This window comes from Leuciscus leuciscus (assembly GCF_965113295.1).
Source record: "Leuciscus leuciscus genome assembly, chromosome: 5".
Lineage (NCBI taxonomy): Eukaryota > Metazoa > Chordata > Actinopteri > Cypriniformes > Leuciscidae > Leuciscus > Leuciscus leuciscus.
In genome coordinates this window covers 2,124,028-2,145,141 of record NC_138729.1, presented here as the reverse complement: position 1 = coordinate 2,145,141, position 21,114 = coordinate 2,124,028, and the positions used below count along the sequence as shown (strand labels likewise).

General features: G+C 37.7%; 1 protein-coding gene across 2 annotated transcripts in view; it reads right to left on the bottom strand.

Moving 5' to 3' along the window:
* brinp1 (bone morphogenetic protein/retinoic acid inducible neural-specific 1) overlaps positions 1-21,114 on the bottom strand; it is a 192,721-nt gene that overhangs the window by 7,266 nt on the left and 164,341 nt on the right. For both annotated transcript variants that reach the window (XM_082170507.1, XM_082170508.1), the window contains exons 6-7: positions 20,952-21,114; positions 8,474-8,696 (exon numbers count right to left, since the gene is read on the bottom strand). The exon at positions 20,952-21,114 is cut by the window's right edge and continues 74 nt beyond it. In XM_082170507.1, coding sequence (XP_082026633.1) covers positions 8,474-8,696; positions 20,952-21,114 — 386 coding nt within the window. The remainder of the gene's footprint in view (positions 1-8,473; positions 8,697-20,951) is intronic.

Below are 21,114 nucleotides of genomic sequence, written 5' to 3'. Positions count from 1 at the left end.
ATGCTCTGGCTCTCTAATTCTCTCTCTCTCTCAGGTAAAATTTTTTTATATATGCTGGGCAGCGTCGGTTTCTTCATTAGGGTGATCGGGAGACGCACCACTAAAGTGTGAAAGGGACTTTTTCAATCCCAATCTCATTCGACCACAGAGTTACGCTAGCAGTCACTCACTGTTGTTCTGCCTCTGGATATAGTCCAATCAGCGCCAAGTCACGTTCTGTGGAGTACCGCCTCTTTTTGGGCGATTTCACTATGGCCGAGAATCGCCCAGTGTTCCCATAGACTTACATTCAAAGATTTGTTTTTTTTCGAACTGCAGGCACTGCAATGCATTCTCTATGGGTTCCGGGAGTGCTCGCACTAACGTGCTTTCATCATCATACGTAACCTTCACTTGTGCAGCGATTGGTGGAAACAAATATACCTCTAATAATATTTAGCCATAAGCTGAAGTGACATCCAATAATTTCCTCAGTGCATAACTTACATTTCACGGACATATTCTCCATCTGTAAATGTTAGAAAGTCAATATTTCCAGTTTGCTGTCATGAGTGGACGAGCTTTCTGCAAGCTAAACTTCCGTGAACGAGCGCTGGCGCGTGCATGAGCGCCGAACAGACGGAGCGCAATAGAAGAGGAGCGCAATTATTCTGACTAAAATATACATTAGCACTAAATTATAAATATATTTAGCTAAAATATTTGTTGTTGTTGTTGGACATGTGTATTTTTATGATATTAGCTTTGTTTTTATTTGTTTTTTTTAAGTTTAGTCAATTTAACTACTTATTTAAAAAGCATTATTTTGTTTTTAGATTGTAATGTTGCAATGTTAGAATGTAATGTGATTTGACCCCTTTTTTGGATAGACTGCAGATAGACAGCAAGGTTACACTATGTTTGTTTTTATAACCTTCAATATGAACATCATTGTAGGACAATATTGATCAGGATATTAAATATAAAAATAAAAAAATGCATTTTTTTTATTTTTTTATTCAAATAGAAAAATAATTAAATACTCCGATTATACCATACATCGTCATTTAGCCCAAAAATTCAGATTTATTTGGCAATTGGCTATTTCCCAACCCTACCGGCTGAAGTTTTAGCTAACTTTAGGCTAATGATAGCTACATTATTATCACTGTTAAATTGTTATTTAACAATTAGTCTACATTCAGTACTGGATTAATAATTCCGTCGTTGGTATAAGTGGCAGTGGGTGGAACAGACAAGAAATGTGCAGTTTTCTACCATCTTGCTAATAACGTTTCTTTAGTCATTCGGCAGTCTTGCATCCTGATCCACTGCAGGAGTCCACCCTTACACCACTGTTTCCCGAAACCGTATTGTCGTAAAGTGGTCGTTCGACCACGCTGGTTAATGATGTCACGCAGGTGGTGGAGTGATAACTACTTTTAATGAATCTGTTTGAGATCGAATTAACGCTAGATGTTTTGCTATACATTACGGACATGACATCTGAAGACTATTTCTCATTTTTCTCAGTTATTTTGCTTTATTTCCAGATTAAATCATCATTCTTACGTACTAGAGCTCGTTCACACATGCGCACTCTTCAAAAACGATGCTTTAAATCTCTTGATAAACTAAAAGACGTAATGTCAGCTTGCTTATTTGACTCAAGATAAGGATTTATTGAGTCCATGTGTCATTCAAACAAGAAACTCTGCTTCTAACCACAGGTCGAGATCTGTCGATACACACACACAACTCTGCGATGCTGTTTGTGAATGTTCGTTGGAACGATGGTTTTGGGAAACACCGACTCGTTGAACTGCTGATAATGATGGAACTTGCGACTATAGTTGGCTAACAATGCTTTAGGGAAACACACCCCATATCAGTTCATTGAGTCTTTTTTTATCTTCCATATTTGTACGTTTATTTAAATTTAAGATCATTCAATCTTAAATATCTTAAATGGTAGCCTATAACATGAGTCTCAATCATCATTTAAAGAAGTGTCACATTTGGAGCCGGAAAACAGGAATCGCCATTCAGCCTAATGTGATTATTAAACATAAAAAGGCTATGGTTTAATTAAATTAATGTAAATAAATTCAAAGTAAAACCACAGTGCATTATCACCCACTCAGAGCAGTTTGCAATCAATGAATGCATGTATGTCGATAGATTGCTTATGATCTACTCTTGATGAACTGTAACAGTGTTGTAATGCTGTAGAGTGCATGTTTTATCTCCCTCATCTGTTTGAAGGAGTAATATTGACATTTCAAAATAAGAGTCCCAGTGTATATATATATATATATATTTTTTTTTTTTTTTTTTTTTGGCTTGTTTATAACTAAAAGTCTTGCATTATGCATTATTCATTATGCATTATGTCATTATTGGCATTTTGATAACACTAAAAACTGTATTTGGCTTTTATTTCACCATTTAAAATGTAGTGTACCTTGTTTTGTATTTTAAACCATATTGATTATACAGTAAATGTCTCATTTTATATTTTTTTATGGAAAAACGAATTACTTGATACATTTTCATTGCACCCACAACGTTCTTTTTGCTCTCTTACATTTGTCTAATTTCTTGGTTCATGTGAACTCCAGTAAGGTCTGCCATTGGTATGAAAGCAATCCACCGTGATTAACAATGTATAATTTGCACATTTTCATGCTCTCTGTGACACTTTTTATAGAATATTGCTCATAGCTGCTTGTCTCCAAATAAACTGCCGTCGGATCACAGCTCACATTATTTTTGCCTCTTGTGACGCATTTAAAACTGCAAGTGCTGTTCTGTGAGTGTAAAGCTCTGGTGATAAATCCAAGTGGACAAATAGTTCAATAACAGAGTGAAAAGGGCATCGTCCACTCTGGAGTTGTTACCTGCAGTCGTACTGTTTGACAGACTGTGTTTCCAACCCAAATGTATGATTTATGAGAGAAACATAAGAGCATGAGGAAGGAAGATATCAAACTTGGATTTGGACTAATCAATCGAATCACGAGTGGAAATGGCCTTAAAAGATCTCTTATTGGGAATTTTAGCCAACGGTACATTTTTAAGGTTACCTGATCTTGGACTCTACTCAGGAAGGAGCAACAATAAAGCCAAAATATATTAATGTAAAACTTGCATCAGCTTTTTTTTCTTCTGCCAGGAATAAACACCAGCTGACTTTGAGATGCTTCCCTAAAAGTAGAAACTGCACGATTTGCAAAAGGCCAATAATTGAGAAAGTCGAGGTTAAAGCTGAGCTGTGGTTCCTCAGACAGACCTTGTGCGTCGGCACTATTGCATCAAGAACGGGCGAGGGGGAATATCTCACTAATCTATCACAGTATATACGGAAGATCTGCCCTTAAAATAGAACCAGCAGTGTAATCTACTTATCATAGAGGGGAAACATATGCCGCTCTCAAACCATGTCAGAGCGATCGCATTTACCAGACGAGCACACATGAACGTAATTACCAGACGGAAAGAAATGCATTTTATTTGAGCTATTGGCTTTTTCTATTTTGTCAATTCAATTTAATGTGTTCGGTTATTTCATTTGTGTGTGTGTGTGTGTGTGTGTGTGTGTGTGTGTGTGTGTGTGTGCGTGTGTATGTGTGCGTGTGCGTGTGCGTGTGCGTGTGCGTGTGCGTGTGCGTGTGCGTGTGTGCGTGTGTGTGTGTGTGTGTGTGTGTGTGTGTTGCAGGAACAAAACTACAATTCACATCATTCTTTGTGACAACATATAAAGAATATCAAATCAAATACATTCTAAAACACCAAGCTAAGAACGAATATTATTTTTTCTAACATTCTGTCAAAAAGTTATGAACAAACATTCCTCCACAAACGTTAATAGACATTAAAATCATCTGGTCTTTATTAATAATGTTCTCAAAACGTTATAAAAAAAAAATAAAAAAAAAATTTCTCTGAAACTTTTCAGTTGGATGTTCGTCTAACGTTTTTTAAATGTTACGACTTGTTTCAGAATGTTCAGAGAACTTTCAAAAGTAACATTCCCATAATGTTTGAAGAATGAGGAAATGGAATGTTCCTCTTACAAAAAAAGAAAAAGAAAAAAAAAACTTTTAAAAACATGGTTTACATTGTGAGCATCCAGAGAACATTACAAAATAACGTTTTTATAGCCTAACTTAATGGCAACATAATCAAAACGTTCTTAAAGCATTTTTTTTAGCTGCTCTTCTTTTCTCTCTCGCAGTGGCACTAAAAAGCCCATTAAAGCCCAAAAAGCACATTAAGTATCATAATAATGACTTCAGAACTTGTAAGTAGGAACTTTCTGGGAAAACTTGGCAGTAATCACAAGTAACCAAAGTTTGGAGCCAAGTGTTTTTTTTCTTCCTCTAGATAATTGGTGTGCCATCAAACTGGAGGAATGTCTGCAGAATTGAGTTAGTTAACTTCTGTCTCTGGAGTCTATGGGGCGGATGGAGGCAGTTTTCTGCTAATAATGAGCAACGAGAATCTCTTCCTCAAGCGAGCAGCCATCTTTCTTCATCAGGGCCTTCAGGCCAAAGAGCAGGTCAGTGGAGACAAGAGTCGACATGTTGAGTGACAGCACAGCAACATCTCGGGAATATATGCCATTATAGGGCTGATCTGAGCTCAGATGCTTAGAACGAGTTTAAAATAAACATAATTCAATGAACGCTGTATTAGTGAATTCTACATCGATCTGAGAATATACAGTTACAATGCATAGAGTTGCTAATGAAGTATGTTTCTTGGTGGAAAATATGTGTATTATGATTAGTATAGGTAATACACCAAATTGGACATGTGCATTTGAGTCGCTCTAACTCTTGATATCTGTATGCATCAATTGTCTGTGTTCAGTCATAGGTTTCACATTATGTTTCTTGGGTTGTCATATGGGATGTAATGGCGTGTCTTTCACGAAACCAATGGTTGGCAGCAGTAACAGTAACAACCGCCTCAACAAGTTTTCAGCCTACGCTTACAGATGCAAACTTTTCACATGCTTAACAAGTTACTGTATACTTGCAGCTGAAAGTCTGTGATGATCTGAACAGAATGAAACATGGTTCAGAAACCCTTCTTTAATGAGAGACACTAGATTGTCACTGGGGGAAATGTAGGGCAGGACTTAATGAACACAAATGGTTCTGTCGATTTTATGATTTCTATTCAAAAAGGCAATTTACGATACAAAGTACGTGTTGCATTATCAGCATGACTTGGGGAGCTATACGTATAAATACCATGAAATATGATTTTTTTTTTGTTAAATTTGTTTATTCATTTGTAGTCAAATTTTTGTGCAGGCTTGACAAACTAGGCCAAGTAGAGGCAATTAAGTATAATTTTCCTTTTTCAAGTATTAAATAAATTGAATTAATTAAAAATGAACCTACATTATATTATAAAACTGACCCAAGATCAGTTGAAACATTAGACACTCATCATCCGTTCATGTCATCAATCAATCAATCAAAAATCACACCCAATCAGAAGAGCGTGTGGGCGGAGTCTGTCTGCAAGCCATGTACTCACATAAAATAATAATAATAATAATAAAGACACTGTTTTATCACTATTAAAAATGGATACAGACTGACAGAAATCATGGTATACACATGGTTGTTCCCAGTTTGAACCTTCTTGTTTCCTTTCACTTATTTTCAAGATCTGAGGTGAATCTTCTATTGTCATTTTCAGTACGGCTATTAATGATATTCAAACTCAAATTAAATTATTTTAACATTAAATAAAGCACATAATCAGTACCTGAGATTATCATTGTCATACTTTGCATGTTGTTGTTTCAGCCACGACGTCACATAAATAGAAACCGTTTCTCAAATATAATCCACTGTCGTTTGCTGCGTATCGCCATTGTGGCTGATTAGGACCAAAACTCGGATTAACATGGAAAAGATGCATGATGTAAAGGTTTAATGGAGCAGCATTTCAAAAGCACTTATGGACCACAACACATCTGGGTTAATGTGGGGTTATTTCTCTGCCACAATTGCAAACTTATTTTTAATGCAAAATTAGTTTTCGTTTGCTCGAAATACTTTCTGATTTGTGAGACGAACATTTATCTGCAAAACTCAGTTCATGCATGTGCGAAATGCCATTTTGTGCGCTCAGAAGACTGTGGCAGAAGAACAACCCCCTAGGTTAATGGTACAGACATTTTTAAGGATATTTGAGTACTAAGATTTGTTACCGCCACAGTAATTGCATAAGCATGTTCAACGGAATTGCATGCATGCTTGAGTAAAGTATGATTCTATTTAAAGAGTTAATTTAAGACGAGGTGTATAACCATGAGGATTGCATTCAAACTCTATGCGTTCCCCCAGAGATTGTTTACCGTGACGAATTGTTACCCTGCTGCTTAGTTTATTAAAATAGGATGCTAATTTGGTGCACTGTTATCAGTTAGCTAAACTAGCTGCTCTGACTTTGAAGTATGAATGTAGTTTTGCACATACACAGAAATAGACTCTCTCACTTCCAGCAGAACAACACTCTACTTTGAAGTCCAGTGTTTAACGAATTAGCCCCGAAAATCACAGGGAATTTTGTCTATTGGCACACTACACTGTACTGATAACAACTTACCTGGAATTAAAATAGTCAATCCCATTCTGTATTCCTCTCTATCTGTCGTTCTCTCTCTCACACACACACACACACACACACACACACACACACACACACACACACACACACACACACACACACACACACTCTCTCTCTGTGCTCTTGCCATCAAACGCGCTTGATGTGAGCCCTACAGAGCTCAGACTGTGCTCTGCTCGGCTTTGATAACGCTTCAGCACAGACCTTGTCAAAGCCGCCATTGGAGCGTGGGTGAGCCACTTCCACATTAGTGACAGCTGATGCTCTCGCACTGCTTAACCATATAAACATGTTTGTAGTTTATTTTATGTGCATTTAATAGTGTGCATATAATAAGTCCAGTTGATGAACAGGTTACTTTATTTGTCTACATTCAAGGCAATACTTTTGACACTGCACTCTTTAATTTCAGTACAGTCATGAAACAGCACTTTTATTTATCCATATCAACTGTACCACAGCTAACAGGGAACGTTCTGGCAAAAACACATAAAAAAATGAATCAAAGTTATGTTCAGAAAGCATCTGATCACAGAGATGTTTGCACCAGCATCATGTCGACAGATGAGGCCATTACAATTACACTGTTAAGATAGTTTGATTATAGTGTATATTTGAGACTATAGATCTGGCTCTGTAAAACTATAGTTTGAATGAATCTCTTTTCTTTGCATGACACATTTAGGGCCCTATTTTAACGATCTGAACGCAAGTATCAAACGCGAAACGCAAGTAACTTTGTTGGCGGATCTAAAATGTGTTGGTCACTTTTTAGGAAGTGGAAGCCGTAGCTTCATTACTCATAGGTGTGGTTTGGGCGTAACGTGAAATAAACCAATCAGAGCGTCATCACACATTCCCTTTAAGAGCAGGCGCGCTTGTTCCATGGCGGATTGCTATTATAACGGTGGATTTGCCAGACGCACGCCAGGAGCGGTTCACAGCCGAGGAGAGGGCCGTAAAACACCGAGAAGTGACATTGGGGATGGAGAAACACACCCAAATTAGCTTCGGTTAAACAGGCGTATGATAATTTGGGTAAATGTGTAAGCTAGATTTATGCCTATTTTTTTCACATCTTCATGGACAACACAATGATTTCCCTCATGTGGAATATTTTCCTTGTAATTATGTATGGTTTTCTAAAAATGAGAACTGCTGCTTCTGTGTAGATGAGAGAAGCAGAGTGTATGTGCGTTGTGCACACGCTACATTATGGCCAAGCATGCGCCCTTAAAATAGCATCTGAATAACGCGCCACTGACTTTAGACTTGGTTTCTTCTGGTCTGTGGTGGAATTGTTTTCTGAAACTGCAAAATAGCACCAGGGAACGTTTGTGCCGGAACACGCCTCCTCTTTTCACTGAACCGCCCCCGGGAGCGCAAGTTCATTCCCTAATTTACCGACGTGCGTCTGTGGAGGGAAAAGTCTGCTGTGTGTCGGGTGCAAAATAGGAATGATACATGCGTCGTGTACAGAGTCAATTGTGCTGGGTGCAAGATAGGGCCCTTTGACACTACAGTCCAGAATCACTCTTTCTGCATTATCCTGAATATTTTTTGTATGCATTCATTGCATGTGTCGACTCTCAAACCATTAGGCAACGACTGCCCCAGCTGGGATTCTTCATTAAGGGAAAAAGTGCATGTACCTTTTATCTAGGAATCAACTCCTGTAATTTTGTGATTGGGAGCTGGTTGGTTTAGTTCATTAATCTGCTGAAATCCCAATGGAGAAAATGAATGGGGAAATGTTTGCTAGCTCTAATGTGAGCAGTTGCTGGACTATGAGGCTGTTTTCCTGCTGTATTCTTCAGTAAGGGAACATCAGGTCTCTCACCTCTCTCTGGGCATCTGGTGGTTGGGGTTGTGGTGGCAGCGGATGCTCAGACCGAAGAGTTTGCGGGCCGTGCGCTGGATCTTCACTCTCTGGGCCTCTAGAGAGCTCTGCAGGAGCCGATAGCGGTTCTGGAGGTCCCAGTCGCTGCCCCACAGCAGGTGCACACTGCTCACGGGGAGGAAGTGGGTCGCGGGCAACCGTTTCAGGAAAGACTTAAACTCATCTAGGAGAGGAGGACAGAGAGAGACAGGCGCTCATATAATGGAAGACAAAAGCATATCCACATAAACCACATAATGATACTTTGTGGGAGATGGAGAAAAATATTGACTTTTACGGATAAGGATTGATTTTAACCACAAACACTGTTGATACTCATAGAGAGCCTTCAGAATCCCGAACAATTTCCATGTCCTATTTTTCAAATCTTTCAGTGTCTTTTAAAGTCATCACCATTCAGCATGCATTTTACTCGCGTAATGTGTACATTTCCAAGTGATATAGGATATTCAATGAGTTAATAGCTTAGAAAGGCTGCCTTACCTACAACAGTAGCCCAAAAACAATGACTAAACAGCCATTTGACTAGTTAACATTAATAACATTAACCACTTTCCTGTGTGGACAGGGTAACGACAGTTAAAAATTAAAGCCTGAGCAAGTTATTTCATCATATTAAAGATTATGGTTTTGGTTTAATTTTTTAACAACCCACCGGCAGATGTGTGAAAGGTTTGACAAGTGAGAACAATAGAAACATGAATGAGGAAGTTCACCACACCAGACATCTAAGACTGCAAGATTAAAGGGCAATACAATCTTATATTAGTCTTTTATTAGCCTTCTCTAAAAACACACAACATGGTCTTAGAAAATATTTCATAAACTTCATAGTTTTAGAGATAGCATCCTCAGATTTGACTTACAGTATGAGCAGAAACCTTTTTATTTTGGGTATGTATTTCCCCACTTGCCAAAATGGGATGTGTGGGGAAAGGGGTTAAAAGGCCAGGAACAGACTTTTTAATGGAGCTCTTAATTCCGAACTCTCAGAGTTCACCAGATTCATGCATTTATCTTTAAAATGCATTTAACTTTAACAAAATCCTCCACTGAACCATGACCAGGAAAGTGTATTATTGGAGTAAATAGAGTCAGATAGAGTTTATGCCCAAGTGCAGAACAGATCTGCGAGATCTCCTGTGCTTCATACAACAGAGGAGATAGTTCCTCATCGCAAGATCTAGACCGCAGAATCTCCTAATCAAGTCTCTTTTCTGCACATCAAGCTGAGAACATCATCACTGAAGGAGGTTTTCTCTGTGGACCCTGAGGGAACGAGGCGGCGAGCACTTGCTCTCCTGATCCCAGTTTTTCTAGGGGAAAAGGAGAGGCAAATGCAACATGAGGTAACATTTGTATAGGGGCAGTCATGGCCGACTGGTAACCCAAAGGTTGCTGGTTGGATTCCAGTAAACGACTGAGGTGCCCTTGGGGAAGGCCCAGGACCCTTAATCGCTCCCCAGGCGTATCAGCATAATGGCTCTGCCACTTGGGATGGTGAGGTTCACCGATTCGCAACGGTGCATCGGCATTAAAGTTAACAATGCGATGCATCGATTTAAAAAAGTGTGCATCGGATACAAATTGGCATTTGTATCGGGGTGCATCGTTTCTAAACGGTAAAAAACGATTTATTTATATATAAGTATAATAATAATAATAAACTTTATTTTATAAAGCGCCTTTAAAAGCAACTTCTCAAAGCGCTGTACACAAACAAGCAATACAAAGCTCAAGCAATAAAAGTAACATCAACAATCAAATGCTAATTAAAAAAAATAAGTCTTAAGTCTACCTTTAAAAATATCGTAGCTCTGGGCTTCCCTAAGATCAATAGGCAGTGAATTCCAAAGGACAGGAGCATATGAAGAAAAGGCCCTGTCACCCATACTGTAGATCATAAGCGTGTATGAGGAATAACCAACAAGTTGGATTGTGAAGAACGCAGTCTCCGAGTTGGGGTATAGGAAGTTAACAACTCAGATAAATAATAAGGAGCTAAGCCATGCAATGTTTTATATGTCAGCATCATAATTTTAAAATCTACTCTGAATCGGACTGGGAGCCAGTGTAAGGACTCCAAAACTGGAGTGATGTGATTGCATACCCTAGACCCAGTCAATATCCTGGCGGCCGAGTTTTGTACATATTGTAGTTTGTTAAGTGTGGATTTAGAGACTCCGGCTAGAAGGGCGTTACAATAGTCTATCCTAGAGATGACAAAGGAATTCATCAGCTTTTCAGCTACTGAGAAATTTAGCATAGGACGTAATCTAGCTATATTTCTGAGGTGAAAAAAGGATGATTTAACTGTACTCTGAACAAAAGAATCAAATGAAAGCCTAGTATCAAAAATAACTCCAAGATTCCTCACTTTAGCTTGAGTAGCCAAGACAGAGCCATCAATAGTTAAAGATAAGGAACCAACTTTGGAAATTTGATGACGGGAACCAATAAGCATAACTTCAGTTTTACCACTATTCAGACACAAACAAATTTTACTCATCCATTCCTTTATCTCAGAAACAAGGCCGGACAGAAAATCAACATCAAGATGTTCACCAGATTTTGAGTGTATATAAATCTGCGTATCATCAGCATAAAAGTGATAATGGAGGCCAAGCGATCGCAACAACTGTCCAAGTGGTGCCAGATAAATATTAAAAAGCAGAGGGCCCAAGACTGAGCCCTGAGGAACCCCAGTGAGAACAGAGCTAATCTCAGACCTGAAACCGCCCATGGAAACGAACTGAGAGCAGTCAGTAAAATACGATTTAAACCACTTCAAAGATGTCCCCGACACACCAAAATCTTGTTCAAGGCGGGCAAGTAATAGACTATGATCAACAGTATCAAAGGCTGCTCTTAAATCAAGAAGGATGAGAATGGAAATTACACCAGAGTCAGAAGCCATCAACAAATCATTGGTAACTCTGACCAAAGCCGTTTCAGTGCTGTGGAATTTACGAAAACCTGACTGAAGAGGATCAAACAGGTTATTAATTGCAAGATGGTTACGTAAATAAAAGGCAACAACATGCTCAAGTATTTTTGCCAAGAACGGCAGGTTGGAAATAGGTCGAAAATTATTAAAATCCTCCAGAGTAGTATTTTCTTTTTTTGGTACTGGGGTTACAGCAGCAATCTTTAATGCTGCTGGAACCTCCCCCATCTGCAATGAGTCATTTATATATAAGTATTAGTAGATGCGCTCTACTTTTATTATTTCGAAAGTGACCAATATTTTTTGCATTTGCATCGTATATTGCATTGAATCGCACTGCACTGTAATAGTGGTGTATCGTATCGCATCAGTAGCTGCTTCATATGTATATTTAACGTATCGTGTCGTTGGCAATGCATCGAGATGCGTATCACATCGGCCTCAGTTATGGAGATGCACATCCCCACTGCCCACTGCTCCGGATCATGGTTTGCAGTGTGTGTGTGTGTGTGTTCACTACTCACTATTCTAATGTGTGTGCACTAACTTGGATGGGTTAAATGAAGAGGACAAATTCTGAGTATGGGTTACCACATTTCACTTTCACTTTCACTAGCTAATTTTAGCCTGAACCCTATAGGACTGGACACCCCTGCTTTAAACACAGATGTGTGCTGTGGTGCAGGAGTCATATGACAGACGTAAGGCAGTCAGACACACAGTCCGCGTGAACATGCCTATAGCCGGCGGCACATACAGGGGAAACGTGTGTGTTCGACTGCAGTCAAGGTTGGGTGATGTCCATTAAAATACAGTATATGCAGCATGGTCATATTGGGGATGTCAATATTATGGTGTAAACATGCACTCATGGTGTTTAACAACTGCACCTGCTTGTTTGCTTTCATGTGTTTGATATGCTATTAAAACGACAGTGTGACATCTGAATCCAGAAACCGCCTCAGGCCCAGTGCAGCGACTGTCTACAGAGCGGCTGTGTTTACTGGTGTTACTGGATGGAAATTATTCGTCCAGAGTAAGAGGGAACAGACATTAAAAGAATATACTTTTTAATAGGTATAATCTCTCTCTCTCTCTCTCTCTCTCTCTCTCTCTCTCTCTCTCTCTCTCTCTATATATATATATATATATATATATATATATATAATGTATGAAGAGTTCAGATGCAAAAGCCTCTAAGTGCCCTCTGAAATTTTCTTCTAGAATGATCATTTGTATCAAGCTCGTATATTTAAGTTCAGTAATTTCACTTAAGTGACAATGAAAATGACCTATTAGTTGTCATTTAAGTGGAATTACTGAATATGTATATAGGTGAAACTCGAAAAATTCAAATATCGTTTGAAAGTTCGTGTATTTCAGTAATTCAAATGAAAGGGTGAAACTAATATATTTAGTATTTATAACTATATACTAGTGGTGGGCCGTTATCGGCGTTAACGTGCTGCGTTAACGCGAGACTCTTATCGCGCGATAAAAAAAATATCGCCGTTAATCTATTCTCCAAGTTGGGTTGGGAGATGGCTCTATACTACACAAGCTATGATGACGCAATCTACCCGCGGCCGCGAGGTAAACCCGGCTGCAACGCATATTCGTCGTCATCTTAAGTAAACACGGCTGAAAGTGAAAGACGGTGAAAAAGATCGGTGCAACATCCATTATTTGCACTTGGTTCGGGTTTAAGCCGTCAGACGAGCAGCAGCAAACTATATACAGAGTGTGTGGGGTAACAGTTCGGTAAGTTAACACACGACTAATCCGTTCTACTTCTACCACCTCAAATTCAAAACGAAACATGATATCACTGAATACCAGCGCGCGCGTATTATTCCCATTCCAATATATCTTAGTGGTGTAGCACATAATCTCGATTTTAAGAATCATTGTTGTGTTTCTTTTTAACTGAAAAGACATCAGTTAGACAATATTCTAATTTTAAATTTAGGGTTTCATAAGCTCCAAGCCATAATAAACATTAGACCTACTTAAGTCTCTGCAGCTAGTGTACTTACATTTTATTTATCTGCAAAATTATGTTGTATACTTACAGTTTTGCTCAATATATGTTCTCAAAACTACATACACCCTTTAAAAAAAATACATTTAGCAGTTGTTTAGCATGGGTCTGTGTAATCTGTTCTGAAATGGTTTTATTATAATATACTGTATATCGTTATCGCAAGAGGCTGCAATGTATATCACAATATAGATTTTAGGCCATATCGCCCATCCCTAATTGATAGCCTATAGTAGTTGATAATAACATAGGCCTACCTAATGTTGCCTATGGACGGTAACAGTACAGTAGTAACCTTTTACAGTCTATGAGTTGAACAGCTTTCTCAAGCAGTTTGTGATGCATTTTGGAAACAGGAGATGAGCCCCTGGTCTAATGCGCCACCTGGCTTGAGAAACCCGTTCTCAAAGACTTACTTTTATAGTCATTATTTGGGTAGCACACATATTCTGAATGCCTTCGGCAGAATTCAAATGAGCCATTTTAATCTAGATTAATCTAGATTAATTTCAAAATTAATCTAGATTAATCTAGATTAAAAAAATTAATCTATGCCCACCTATACTATATACATATGCATGATTATACTTTTCAGAGGGCCGACATTTCTGTATTTAAAATATTCTTTTTCCATGTAATATTCTAATTTTCTGAGATTTTGAATTTGGGGTTTTCATAAGATCTAAGCCATAATCATCAAAATTATACTTTTTTTGAGTTTCACCTGTATATACACATATGCAGCGCTAGTGTTGGGCTTAAAACCTGAATCATTTTAGTAAACCGCTTAATGTTTTAACTGAAGTTTTAATTAAATTTTAGCCACTAATAAAATCATGCAGTTCTGCTCTATACTCAGACATTAACCTGGAAGCAAGACTCTTGACTATTTAAGCCTGGTGCATATTTTAGCTTATTCTCCAACAAAGAAGTTCAAGAGTTCATATATATATATAGCATAAGTCTGACTATTCCAGAGAAAGTTGTTGGTCAGTTTTCCTCCATTCAGAAGTAATAAGCACATAATATTCAGAGAAACAACTCTGAAAACAAAGCAGAATAATACAGCGCTCCAGGGATTTGTTGGCAAACTTTATGAATTAAGACATTCAATGTTTTTCCCAAAAAACTCTGTAATTAACAGAGCTTGCAAACATTAGTACATCAAAGCAACTATTATTTATTAGTATTTATTTTTGGAAAATGCTTGTTGCAAGAGTCTGCTATCTTCTAAAACTGTGTACAATGTGCACCTTATGAAACACTGTAATGTTTGTTTCTGTGCGGCATTTGTACGATCACTCAATGTTACTGGATGTACAGTGTTGTACTTTGGAAAATAGAGTCTGAATACTTTTTAATTTAAAATTTCATACAGTGATACATATGCACCTTGTTAGTTATAGTAACAATAATTTTGAAATATTGAATGCATAACACTGACAACGTTCTGATATCAAACGTTTCCATGTGTATTTTAAATTGCCTTATAGTCATATAGTGCTCGTTCTCCGTGCGCTGTCTCGTGTGAGTGTGTGGATTCGAGTTCGCTCTTCTGTCCGTGTGTGTGTGTTTTGTGTAGCATGTTTCCATGTTATGTCTTGCGTGAACGCGTGGCTTATGAGTGTTCTCATGAGCTGTGTGTGTGTGTGTGTGTCTTGTTTTAGTTTTTAGTGTGAGAAGAACATGGCTCTCATGTTTGTTTCTATGCGTCATGTGCTCTCCTGTCTATCGTCTTAAAGGGACAGTTCACTTAAAAATGTTAATTCTGTCATCATTTACTGACATTCTTCAAACTATCTTCTTTTGTGTTCAGCAGAAGAAAGAACTTCATACAGGTTTGACACAACTTTAGGGAGAGTAAATGATGACAGAATTATTTTTTTTGGGTGAACTTCCTTTAACCTTCTGGTTATCTGATTGTTGGTTGATTTGTCGCACCTGTCCTCCATTTTTGCCTTGTTTGCTGCCCTATTTATTCTCCTTGTGTTTTCAGACCTGTGCCAGTTCGTTGTATAACATACTTTGTGTTAACTTGCTCCCTGTCTAGTCCTGTCGAGTCCAGCTGCCGGCCTGTTCTTCCCCACAGGGTAGTTTTTGTTTATTTTTGGGATTTAATAAAGACCATTTTCAGTCCTCGCCTCAACCCTCCAAGCCAACCCTGACACATATTCTATTATTTCATCAAAGGATGGTCCCACATCCACACATGTCTGTGCTAAGCCCTAAATATCCACATTGTTCCCAGGCAGAACATTATTTCTAGTGATGCAATTACAGCTCCGTCTCCTTGAATAGGAGGAGACAGAAATAATGGTATAATCAGTTGTGCTCCTTAAAAGGAATAGTTCACTTCAAAATGAAAATTCTGCCATCATTTATTCACCCTCAAGTTGTTTCAAACCTGTCTGAATTATTCTGCTGAACACAAAAGAAGATATTTTGAAGAATGTCTGTAACCAAACAGTTGATGGACGGTCATGGACCCCATTGACTTCCATAGTAGAAAAAAAAATAAAAAAATACTATGAAAGTCAATGGGGTCCATCAACTGTTTGGTCTAATGTGAGTGTCTATAGTAAACAGATGATTGGCTCGCCATATTTAAAGTTTTGATTTCTCTCATTGTGGATTGTGTCTCAACACTTAATTCTGTATCCACTGACCCTTAGCCTCTCCGCTGTGAGAGTGTGCAAAAAGTGTTGTTTTTGTGTTCCTAGCTATTCTTTTATACTGTATATATACAGCAGTAATGATTTTCTTACTGTACTGTACTTATACAGCAGTAATGATTTTCTTACTGTACTGTACTTAGAACAGCTGATTTTTGTGATTTCTTTTGTGAAAAAATGAAACAAAGATAAATCAAATCAGAACTTTTGTGTCCTAAATGTAAAATGTACAATTTATTTCAAAAATAACATTTCAAAATAACCCAACGGCAAAAGTGTCCACCCTTTCATAACTGCGTAAGTGGCTGTGTTCAGAATGAATTAAAATGAGTAGCACAAAAATGAGTCTTCACCTGAAGTGACTCTGATTAAGTCCAAATAAATCTCAGCTGTTCTTGTAAGATATTTCTGACATCTTTATAAACTGTACTAGCATTTAAACATAAGTTTCAAGAGTTTCCATGTGCCTCTGGGTCTTTTGGAGTGTATTTCTCAACTAATGTGTAGCAATTTCACAAAAAAAAAAAAAAAAAAAAAAAAAATCCCAGACGCATCCTAATTTTCGCCCCTATAATGACTGGAATTGTGAATGTAACTTGTGAATGACGACTCACGCCCAAGCCAGCTGAAAAATGAAGACGATCATAGTCAGTCACACCTCAAAATAATGGGTTAGGTGATGATGATTTAAGAACTTATTGGCATTAAAGTAGGACATTATTAACACGTTCAAACAATTATCACTTCCCTAATTCATAAGCTTGACATTTCAGGAGATTCATCTGTTCACGCCGCATTTGGCGCTCGAGCGCTTCCTCCTCGGGCCGGTCCAGAGGAATATTGCGGCGACCTTGAGGTTCACAGACTCAATCTGAGCGTCCTCTGCTCCATATAAATATATCGCAGTGTCTGGTTTTATTTGGACCTTTTATTAACGGTTAATAATATATAAGCTAGCGTGCTCATAAGGTGGATATTGAGCAGTCACCTTGGGGAGTAACCTATTTCTGCTTTATGTTTTTTTAGTTCAGAAATATTTGATCAGCGAGGTGAAAGATGTCTGTCGGCGTGTGAGTGGCATTAAATGCGATTTGTCCAGAACAACGCTCACTTTCACCCTTTTTACAACCATTCTGCAATGCTATATTAATAGTCGTCACCAGATGAATGACTTTTCACAGCTAAAAATGTTCAAACGGGGTTAAACTATAGTATTAAAAACACATAAACATCCCAAAGGTCACTATCTAGCTGCATTTTGGGGTTTTAACTGTATGCGGTTATAATGTTATTGATGCTTTTGAGTTCCTCATATCTCGCATACTGTTCATTACTCCATTTAGTGGACTAATAAAGCCTGAGATTGTGTTTCTACAGATCTAACAGATACTGTAGTGCCAGATATGTCGCAATCTGCCTTTAATGTTATAGCCAGAAGTTATTATAAATATTTAAGGCCTAGAAATTCATAGCAATCAAAGCACACACTTAACATAAAGAGGCTGATTCAGTGTCAGTGCACACATGTAAAACACTTACAGGTTTGTTTGTTGTTGTTGTTACATTAAATATGATTTATGGCAGCAATGGGAGAAACAAAGCTTTTAGAAACTTTGAATCGACGGTGTAAATGCAGTGAAAACTCAGCTCAGACATGCATAAAAACACCTTTCACGAACCAATTGCAAATGTTTGAATGAAAGTCTAATATATTACATGCAATTAACACAATCAACTAATACCATTAAATATTAAGTGTCTGTTAAACGTGTTAACTTATTAAATTCTAGAGCTTGTTTTGTTTGTTTTATGGATAGTGTTAACTATAACTCTTCCTTTTTATTATACAAATGTGTCATTAAAATGTCTACAAATAATCAAAGTGATCCAAGAACAAGTAAAAAAATAAATAAAATAAAAAGTCTGTATAGATACAGACACATATCATCAAGCAAGTAAATGCATATATTTGCAGCAGTGCAGATCCTATATTAGAGAAACAGTTGGTTGGAAAATAACATTCATTCATAAACCTGCACAGCCTTTCTATGAATCCATCTTTTGGGAGTGGGAATGGAGCGCTTTCGCCCGTGGCGTGTGATTCGAGTCCAGGCGGTGGGGTGAAATTGACTGTTACAATAAAGCGCGAGAAGTGCCTCTTCTCCCAGAGAAAGCATTGTGGCTCTCTGAATTATTCATGCTTGCTTTATTGCAGATTGGCTCAAAGAGAAGAAGTTAGCATGCAAGTCTTATGCAGAGTTTTGGGCACAAGGTGGCTCACATATAACAAGCTGATTAATTAGATTTAAAGCGTACACTTTCTCACCTAAAGTGAAGGTAAGAAGAGACCTTGAAGAGACTAGACCATTTCCTTGCTTAAATATGCAGACGTTTGTTACGCACTTGCATTGACTTGATTTAAACAGTTTTTTTTAATGTTCATTTGATTAACATTTGAAAGTTTGAGGTCATAAGAAATCGATTGTTTTTTTCTGCAAGGCTTCATTTTTTTTTTTTTATAACGTCTGTTTTTGAGCATCAAATCAACATATTATAATGATTTCTGAAGGATCATGTGACACTGAAGACTGGAGTAATGATGCTGAAAATCCAGCTTTGATCACAGGAATAAATTGCATTTCACTATATATTCACATAGAAAACAGATATTTTAAATCTGTATTTTTTACTGTATTTTTTATCAAATAAATACAGTAGTGAGCAGAAGATACTTCTTCCAAAAACATTAAAAAGTCTGACAAACCCCAAACTTTTGAATAAAAGTGTATTAGATAAATGATATTCTACAGATATTGCTAGTTGTGGTAACCAAAAAAAAAAAAAAAAAAAAAAAAAATATATATATATATATATATATATATATATATATATATATATATATATATATTAGTGTTTCCACAGATTGCATGGACCCCATTACACATTGTATAAAGTTTTGCATTAAAAGCCTGTGCTATAATAGCATGCATATAATAATATATTAATCTAATTGTATACTTTATGTTGCATGCATTGCAAAGCCATTAAAATATTCAGCATTAATGTACAGAGATATTTATTTGTATAATAATAGATATTAGTATGGGATGAACAATGAAACATTACGTGAACCAACCCTTCTGAACCTTTTAATGCATATTTTTGCATAAGTGCATACCTTTTTTTTTTTTTTTTTTTTTTTTTTTTTTTTTTTTTTTTTACTGGATAATGTGCAATATTTTTTTTTTTTTGTACATGTAGTTAACTTGTTTACATTTTTGGGTTTGTTGACTGGATGAAAATAAAAAAAATGATGTTATCTCAGTAACTTGCATTAGGAAATGAGTGAAAAGGCAAGTGTTAAGATAGCTGGCGTATAATGAGCGCTGGAGAAGAGTCGAGAGCTGCTCCTCTATTGAATGAGCAAACAGACGTCTTCTGTTTAATTCCAGCTAAATCAATGCAGACGACTTCAAACGTCACTTAGCCCAATTAGTGAAGCCGAGGAAGTGTGGGAATCGATCCGCCAATGATTACAACACCTGACTCGATGCTCGCTGTCGCCACGTCTACTTATTAGTCATGATGTGTAGCGCGGTGAAACTGTCATATTTGACAATGCATGGTAAAACTGGCACCAGGCCAGACTCGCTGACAGTCCTGACGAGCTAACTCGCCCGCTAATGCTGTCAGATCAGTGTGTCGCCGTTCTGCAAGCACACTCAATTTAAGGTTTTGAAGGGACATTTCCGACGAAAAGTGAGAGATGAAATCTTCGGCTTTTGGCAGAACTATCCTCAGGCTACGTCTACATTAATCCGGATGCATTTGAAAACGGCGTTTTCTATTAAAAACGCTCTCCGTCTGTCGAATTCAGGCGTTTTCCAGAAGTTTCTCATCCACATTGAAACGTCGGAAAACACTAAATTCACATTTACTGCGTGTGTGTAAAACCTCACAAAAGCTCACCGAGATGATACAGATGGAAAAATACAGGTAACACTTTATTTTACAGTGTCCTTGTTACATATGTTACATGTACTTACCATAGTAATAACAGTAACTTATGCATAATTACATGCAACTAACCCTCAACCAAACCCTAACCCTATAGTAAGCACATGTAGTTAATTATTATTACTCAGTACTTAAATATATAATTACACTGTAACAATGATAATTTAATTTGGGGGGGGGATCAATGGGGTCAGAAAAATAATCTTAATTCAAATGATGTTTTATTAACAAGGTTCGGGAGGAGCACGTTCAGATAATTAACACAGGTGGAGAGCACTCAGCAATCAATGGTAAGAGGTGCATATATACTCCGCAGTCTCACCTCATTCCATTGACAGTTTTGCAGCATCCCTCCACCACCCCTTCTCCACCCTTCTAGTCCTAAACACTTACATACGGGGGGAGTACTCTGGGTTCGGGCCGAACTCCGAGCTCGGAGCCCTCCCTCCGGACAGCACGCCAAATACGCATTAAACTTTACCCTTCAAATTATATGTAAGTGTGAACTCGTGAAACGGAAACAAGATTATTTTTCTCACCCCGTTGGCATTTCATTTGACTTGTTTTAGGCAAAAATTCAGTTCATTTGAATTTTCCCCCCCCAGAAAACAAGACTTAATATCTTATGGTATCTTACTCGTTAGTAAATGCATTTTGATTTAAGAATATTTAGATATTTGGACAAAAATACTAAGTCAGAATATACTTTTCTGCAGTGTGTGGACATGGCCTCAGTGTTACCTGAGTTCTCGAAGTCGCTGTAAGACGCTTCCCAGGTCTCCGTCATGCCGATGAGCGTGTTCTCCATGATCTGGAGGTCAGTCGTGGGACAGTTGCATTGTGGGAACTCGTCGGCACACTCACAGATGCACTGGCTGTTCTGGCAGATGTATTCGCCCTCCCC